The sequence below is a fragment of the Etheostoma spectabile genome, chromosome 19, assembly GCF_008692095.1.
Source record: "Etheostoma spectabile isolate EspeVRDwgs_2016 chromosome 19, UIUC_Espe_1.0, whole genome shotgun sequence".
In the NCBI taxonomy this organism is placed as follows: Eukaryota; Metazoa; Chordata; class Actinopteri; order Perciformes; family Percidae; genus Etheostoma; species Etheostoma spectabile.
In genome coordinates, this window is record NC_045751.1 from 12112236 (window position 1) to 12120843 (window position 8608).

Genomic DNA, 8608 nt, shown 5'->3' on the forward strand with positions numbered 1-8608 from the left:
CCCCCCCCCCCCCCCCCCCCCCAGGAAATATTGAGCATCAAACACTTCATTTCCTGCTTTTTTGTGAATTCCTCTGCTACAAATTGTGTCTTTTCTGCATGCCAAATGTTATGTTAATTATGTTTTTACTATTATTTAATAAATCTGCTGTATTGTTCAAAAACATTCTGCAGATTCTTAATGTTACATGTGTTTCGGGGATTTTTTTAGTAATTATGCAACCCTAACAATCCAATGTTTGCTTTCATCAGCATTTACACTGTTTGAATTCCTCTGTAAATCATGCCTACGGTTCTGGCTAAACTGATTTTTTTAAGGATGTTTAATTGTGATTTATTCATGTAAAAACCCAAATGATAGTGAAGGGATGACGAAGACATGAGGACAAAAAGAAACAGAGTGAGTCCCTGTGCAGGTAATGCTTTCATTTTCTAACTAGATGTAGGATGGATATTCATTACGAATCGAAATATCTTAACATTCAGATGTTTTTTTTTCAGCTTTACCAAACTGATCATGTGACTTGACTAAAATCCTCCTGTTGTAATGTGGTAGAGACACACCCTGTCGTGTCATTTCAAAGCACGACACATCCAACCGCACTCACCGACGGCCCAAATCAGCAGGGCTACCTTCACCGTCGTCGTCATCTTCACCTCCTCTCCTCTTCTTCTTCTGCTTCTCCTCCAAAACGTTGGGATGGGAAACTCCGAAGTTTGTCCAGCTGAGCGAAGAAGGCTGCCGCCGTATCTCTTCCGTCTGAGACTTAAGATCTGAATCTGAGTGTTTATTGAGGTTGCCAAGACAGGAACTACTGCAGCTAACCATGAGTTGTTAAAACGGGGACTGACTTGCTGTCTCAGCCAGTTTCATTGTGTCAGTTTATTGCCGTACTTGGCTGGATGAGTGCTGTTCTCACCACAGAAAGGGAAGGAAGAAGTTTTCAGAATAAGATACTGCGACCACTGTTAAAGTATAATGATCTATATCACGCTGAGGAAATACGTTCATATCTTCATCAAGTTTCCTGATGTCAGAAAAACAGCGTTCGGTTATCAGCTTTGTGGCGATGCATTTTCCAGCTTATTTTGCTTAACCCTTGTTTTATATTGGGGTCAAATTGACCCATTTCGAATTTTTACAAGAAGAAAAATGGTACTAGTTACATGTTTTCTACCTTAAATCAGCGGCCTTTCCTTATTTCCTGTGATAAACATGTATTCCTGACTCAGAACATTATTCTGGATATGACACTTATGTTGTTTCCATAGTGGATTTTTAACATGAATTATAACCTTATGACACAAAACGAACCCCACTTCCATTTTTTGGAAATTGGAGTTATGCCTTCGCCATCTTAGGAAAAGAAATACTGCGTCCGCTAGGTTTAAATATAACAACACATGAAGATTGTTGTCACCCTTACATTGTTGTTTAGGCTTTACCACATTACAACTAAAGGCATCGGCAGCTTGCAGAGCCAAGACCACTGATACCTCCAAATACATGTAGTACCCCTTCTGAATAATGGCATCATCACATAATAACACATGGAAGAAGAAACCAAACCTTCACGTTGTTGTCTGGCTTTCTAAAAATCATTTTTATTATTCCCACATCATTTTGGCAATAATTTATTATAAACGAGAGACAGTACAAAGAAAAAACAAACGTCCCAGCTGTGGCTCACCAGCAGGTGGCGGGATCAACAGATGTCCATCCCATGATGTCTACAACTATGTCTATTACTATGGTAACCCAGTTTGTTCTATGAAGAGAGGCTGTGAGTGTGAAGGCTACAATGACATCGGCAACGGGCAAAAGCAGAAGAGTTTGAAGAAGTTTGAATACATCGAGAGATGTCTGTGAAGACTCTGTCATCCAGGGCGTAGTTATCCAAGGAAGGGTGAAAAATCAACAGCAACTGGACTTGGATAAAGGGGCTGAGAAGACATTTTGTCCCTCATCCGAGAGATTTCCTCAGTTCTGACTGACTGGTAAGGGAATCTGTCTTCCTTCGTTAGTGCTCCAGGTTGTTCTTAGACACCATGGGTGGATCCCAAGTCTCTTAGTCGATATCTCCTCGCTTGAACCAGAAGTCGCTCTCAACCTCCACTGTGAAGGCCGTCTCAGCTCTCATTCCTCTACTGAGGAGCAAGGAGCGAGGATCTCACTTCCCAGATTGCATCCACGTTTCCTCAACTTCCTTCCCCTCCCTTGTGAGGAGAGAAGAAACAATGAAATGGGTTTTGAGATGTCTTTTCCGTCTTCCAGGAAGGCTGCTCTTGTGTTTCCTTGCTCATAGCTCCTCGGAGATCCCTCCTCCATCCTTCCTCCTCGGGGCAGGGGTAAGACCTTTGAGACGGCCTTCACAAGGAAGGAAAGAACGACTTCAGGGGAGCGAGGAGATTAAAATAAGAGACTTGGGAAGCAGCCGTTGGGCAAGGATACCAGAGTGCAGCCTTCTGGGAAGACGTGCAGCTATAAGGCGGTGCTAACTCCGCCCAAACAGCTGACAAATATACATGATGCTTCATAGGAAAGGACGTCTCATCTCTCCAAAACACATTCCTTCATTTCATCTCCTTTCCTCGCAACTCTCCCCGGCTGCCTCGTTAGGACGGACTAAGACATGAGTAAAGGAGGCAAGTGGAGGAAACACTTCAGTGAACGAAGAGAGAGAAGAGAACACAAGAAGGGAGTAACTTGTAAAACATAAATGAATTGAAAGAAGGATAAAGATGAGCAGGTTCTAGTCTCCTTCCACCTATCTACTGTCAAAAATCCAACATTTATTTCCACATTTAGAAATTAAAATGTCACTTGGTCACTTGAGAAAACAGTGTAGAAAACGTTTTGCACTGATCGCCCCACATATATATATATATATATATAGAAAACTGGATTCATCTTCAAAATCTTTTAAATCATTTTCATTAACATATAAATATCATTCACACTCAAAGGGAAAACATCCAAATATACAAAAAGTGCTGCTAGGAAAATTAACATACTGTATATACAAATATTTTCACTGTAATGTCTAAATTAAATGGAAGGAATCTCCGTCTGTCCTTTAATTTTCTCGACAACTGATCGTCTTTAAACCTGAGGAACCCAAGCCGAGGACCTGAGGAAGAGCAGTGTCGAGATCTTGAGATCCACAGGACATATTCATTTAGTGCATTTAGTGCATTATGAATACACTGTGTAGTGTATTGAGAGGGGACCAGAGACCAGAGAGGGGGTACGGCACCCTCTCACTCCGTCGCAGTACATTCAACTCAAAGTTTTCAAACATTACTGACAGTTGGGTACTAAAACCTGTGTCAATATGACACCGGTTCCTAGACGAGTTTTTATTTCGGTGCCTCATTTCAGTGCCTCGTAAGTGCCTGCGCTGCCCTCTGGTGCTCGGACACAGACGTTACAAGCAACAGACGCACATGGCAGCAGATAATGTTAGCCTACCGTTAGCTAGTAGCTTGATAAAACAGTTAAAATCCAGACTACTAAACTGTTTAACATGTGGCTGTATTTCACTGGAAGGGATCCTACATCGGGACAACAACAGTCTGCAGCTAAAGACACAGAGAAGCCTCGCTGCACCATGGCTACAGCCGTAGAGTTGTCGGAGAAACACCACAGACGGGACTAAATGTTGCGTTCAATTGCAACTTGTAAGCTCCTGGTGCGTTCAAAGATAATGTAAACTACCCTTCTGCGATCTGGTTGTTCTTCTTCATTTAACAGCAATTGACTGGAAGCAACTTATTGTTATCGCAGTTTAAATAAAGTATTGAAATGTGACTTAATGTCGACAACTGTCGTCAGTTTAGCCACAGCTTTAGAAGTATCGTTTTTGCACCATTATCGGGAAAAAAACTAATGATTCGCAATCTAATCAGCGATCTAACTTTTGGAATAAAGGAGAAGAACTACTTAATTAATCTTGCAAGGGGTAATTAGTTTTTTTACCACTTTTGTTTGTGGAAACAGCCTCAAATGGCTAGCTGTTAGCAAAGGTTGCAGATACTCTACATATTCAAGATATGCACAAATATAATTATGTCATGGCAGGTTTATTGCTCAGGACCCAAGGAAGTAATCAGTAGTAAACGGCACTGCACTGGTCCGCATGTGTTTCTCACACATTTGTGTTGCATGTTTTGTGCTTATGTTTTCATTACAAGCCCTCCATCTCCTGCTGGAGGCTCCTTCGCTACGTCTTCATCAGTATTTGCTCACGGGCTCAGTAATGGTGATTTGTCAGGCAGATATCTACAGCTGGACAGACAGTTTCACTCCCATTGATCCTCTGAAGAGCGGTCGGGTGCGACGCTGTGCTCCTGGGCGATGGCGGCCAGCTCCTTCAGGAACTCGGCGAACAGGATGATGGCGAACACGCGGCTCTTGGCCTGGGGGGGGATGTGAGGGCACGGCGGCAGCACGGCGAGAGGAGGCAAAGCCAGAGCGTTGCTCACGGAGCCGTTAGAAAGAGACGGGTCCAGGATGAGGTCGCGGCCCTGAGACTGGAGGCCCTCTGGAAAACACAACGAGACACTGGGATTGGACACGTGCCAGGAAAGGCTTCGGCATGCTGTGCGTACGATAGATAAATCTATTACAAGTCAAAAGATTCTTCGTGCAGCCCACTCATGACGTTGAAGTCAACTTCAACATCTGTCTGTAATACCCTCTAACACCCTCTAATACCCGGGCTCTCGACTGAGAGTGGGGATTTTGCATTTCACCCTACAGTAACCGTAGTCAACACACAGTTGGAGTATCTGTATTTGGTCTTTGTGGGAAGGAAAGCCATAGTTCATTATATACCGGGGTGGTTTGCAGGAGTTTTACTTGTTTGTTTTTTAAGATTTTTTTCTCACTAATTAACACATTGTAATGTGTTGTTTCATCAGTACAAAAACCAAAGATTAAAAAAAATTACAAGCATTTCTACAGGGGGGGGGGTTCTGTTTGGGAGCATTGACATCCTTGAGTCACCAGCAACGATGCTGCTGCAATTCCTCTACTACTGCTTGTTGACGTGTGTGTTTATGAACCTCTGAACTTGCTGTCCTGGTCTTTAGCCAACAAGAACCTCCAGGCCTGGGTGACCAAACCAGGATAGTCTGGTCTGGCCGCCACGTAGCGCTCGATCTGAGCATGCACCGACACCAACACCTACAACACACACACAGAGACACAAAGTATACACAGTATTATAATTTACATGCCTCAAACAATGGACTTAGACGTCTGTGTGTGTGTGTGTGTGTGTGTTACCTGGTACAGTGTGCGTACGTTGGGCTGGTTGTGTGTGTCTGTGCTGAGCAGGAAGGATCTCAGAAGGGGTTGCGGGTACGACACCAGCTGGGCCAGGATGCCCGTCACCAGCAGGTTCACAGCGATGGAGTTTTCCAGGAGGTTCTCGAGCCGGGACAGCAGGACGCTGATGAACGGACCTGTCGCATCGTGGAGACATACAGGTTAGTGAGTGTGTGTGTGTGTGTGTGTGTGTGTGTGTGTGTGTGTGTGTGTGTGTGTGTGTGTGTGTGTGTGTGTGTGTGTGTGTGTGTGTGTGTGTGAGAGAGAGAGAGAGAGAGAGCAAGAAATAATAAAGTCTGGAATAATTTGATGCAATATAAACTGATTTCTTTGGAAACTATAGACAATAATTTCTTTAAGAGCTGCAAAGATTAACTGATCAATCGATTACTATTAAATTAATCACAACTATTTTACCGTGATAGTTGATTAATAATTATGACTAATTTGTCCATTAAAAATAGTAGAACTTATTAATTGTGAATATTTTCTACTTTCTTCTCTCCTCTGTAACAACCAATCCATTCATCCAGTCCTAATTTTACTATATCAACCTCTTGGTTGATGTCCTACTACGTCGACATTTTTTTAAGATGCAACCACAAAGCTGCTTTAAATTGATCTAATGGACACTTTGTTTATCAGGTCAAAAACAGACATTTTGTCCCTTTTTCAGACTTTTTTTTTTTGTTTTCCTTTCACTACTACCACCTTACTACCACTAGTTTTACACTGTTTTGTGGAATTCATGGTCAATAACCCTCATTTATATAAAATTACACCTAATATTTGAGTTAAAAAAGCAGAAATTATGAATTATTTTGACTAATACATAAGATCAGAGGAATGAAAGTGATCAGTTGTATTTGCAAAGAGCATTGTAAGGAATCAAATCCATTTTTCATGGTAATTTGGTTAAAAAGAAACCCATATTTCAGATATAGACATTTTTTAAAGGGGTCAGATTTGACCCCAGGACAACAGGAGAGTTATTCAGGAAGTTAATCAGGAAGTTATTCACTTTACCATCTACACACAGACCTGTAAAAGGAACTGCGTGCCTCCTGCTGCCTTTCTTACTGCTGCTCGACCTCTCCTCTTCTTCCTCTTCCTCCTCCTCTTCTACCTCGTCCATCTCCTCCTCTTCTTCTTCCTCCTCTCCGTCTTCCCAAGAGGAGCTTAAAGCAAACTCCTCCTCCTCTTCCAGTCTTTGCCTCAGCGCTCGGACCCGCCTCCTAAAAGTCCTGATGTCACTTGTGGTGTCATCACAGTCTGGCTCCACCCCTAACGAGAGCATGAGCTCGTGGTATCGGGACAGGAAGTCGTCGTTATCGGCGACGTTGTTGCCGGGCAGATTTTGAGACTTTACGTCAGCCACCGAAGGGCGACTCAAAGATGGCTCCGATTCAGAGTGGCCGTTGGGTAAAGTCCCTAAACATGGCGCTGGGTGTGTGTTGTGTTCGTGCAGTGTGTGATTTACAGTATTTGGGAAGTGACGGAGGTTGCAGTTTTGGTTAAACGCATCGGCGTCTTCATGAGAATCATCACGTTCGTCGATGATGTCGTTCTTAGCGTTGAAACCGTTGGTGAAAAACTGACGATCTCCCTTTGCGTCAATCCTCTCGATCTCCTCTCCCTCCGTCCTTCTCCCGACGTCCTCACTACTCCTCACCTCCTTCACTAAATCCTCACTCCTCCTTTCCTCTTTCCCTCCGTCCTCGCTCATCCTCCTCGTCGACATTATGCTGTTCACCGTTTCCATCACCGTCCTCCCGGTTGTCGTTAGCATCGACGTTAAAGTCGTCGTCGTCGTCGCTGTCGTCGACGTCCGTCGGCTGTTTGAGACGCTTCCTCGTGCCCGTCTATTCGCCGCCACGATTCGCTCCAAAATGGCCGCCTTTGTCTCTCTCTGGGCGACTAGATCGTAGACCAGAACGTCGTCCTCAAACTCGGATTCCTCCACGTAGGAGCCGTGCACCAGCTTGGTCGCGGTGCGCTGCATTTCCTGGATGTGTCGGGGGGGTAGCGGCGTCGCGGCGCATCTGTCGTTTGCTGCTGTCGTGTTTTTAAACGCTGATGAAGACGGATCGTCATCTGCAAAAATGTCGTCCCATTCCAGCTCCAGGGCGGAGCCGGCGCGTCCCGGCTGATCGCCGGTGGCAACGGTGTCGGAGGACGAGGGTGTCGGGGAGAGCGCCGAGGGGGGGGGAGTGACGACCAGGGAGCAGATGGAGTCGCTCTCGACTCGCCGTGCGATCTCGTCCTCGTCTTCCACGCTGTCCCTGGGTGCGTCCGATGGAGGGTCGAACCCGTCGTACGGAGACGACCAGAGCCGGCACGCCCTGAAAACAACAAAACAAAATCATCAGATCTGAAGATGTTGGACATATTAACCCTTGTGTTGTCCTCGGGTCAAATTTGACCGGTTTACAAATACTTCCTACATCAGAAAAGAACGTTGAAAAAAGCGACAAATGTTGAAAAAAATCACCAAAAAAGCAGGGGAAAAAAAATCACCAAAAAACATCTTTTTTTTTAAACGCTGGAAAAGTGACCAAAAAAAAAAACGGAAAACGGGACAAAAAAACATAGAAAAAAACCGAGAAAGATTGCTGAAAACATGTCTAAAACGTAATTTAAAAAAAGTCAAAAAAGTGACAAAAAATAGGAATAGAAAATCTTGAGAAAAGTGTAGAAAAAGAACAACAAACCAAAAACCCAGAGTTGCAGGTCAATGGGAAGACAACACAAGGGTTAAATAATGTCCTATGTGTGGCCGGGCTGTTTCAGCGGTTGAGCGGGCGCACGTGTACTGAGAACTTTATGCCTCAATGCAGAGGTCCAGGGTTCGAATCCGACCTGTGATGTCTTCCCCTTCTGTCTCTCTGCCCTTTCTCAACTAACCGTCCCCGGGACCACGTTCATGGGCCCCTGAGGATGAACCCTACTGCTGTTTTCCTGTGGTGTCACCATGACGTTGACATTTGTGGATTTGAGTCAGTTATCTCTACAACAATCACATCAACGCATGTTTGTTTATCGTAAACTTTGCAATTTTAATGTCGATAAGACTTCTATGAGGATGTTTTATCGAATCTATTCTTTCTTTTGCCTTTGTGAGTTGGTTTGGGTTCCTCACGCTTAAAAACAACAACAGGCTGCAATGTATAGTTAAGGTCTGTGGCAAGATTTCCCAAAACCCTCCGACTGACTTAAACTCTGTCAATGAGACAAGGTCCCTGAAGAAGGCCCAGTCAGTCCTCTCCGACCCTAGCCC

General features: G+C 44.3%; 1 protein-coding gene across 1 annotated transcript in view; it reads right to left on the reverse strand.

Moving 5' to 3' along the window:
* Positions 1–2202: 2202 nt before the first annotated feature.
* Positions 2203–8608, reverse strand: part of LOC116669470 (protein FAM160A1-like) — a gene marked incomplete at its 5' end in the record, with an annotated part of 30896 nt that continues 24490 nt past the window's right edge. The window contains 4 exon segments of the mRNA XM_032499349.1: positions 2203–4543; positions 5067–5187; positions 5290–5468; positions 6373–7673. Coding sequence (XP_032355240.1) covers positions 4302–4543; positions 5067–5187; positions 5290–5468; positions 6373–7673 — 1843 coding nt within the window.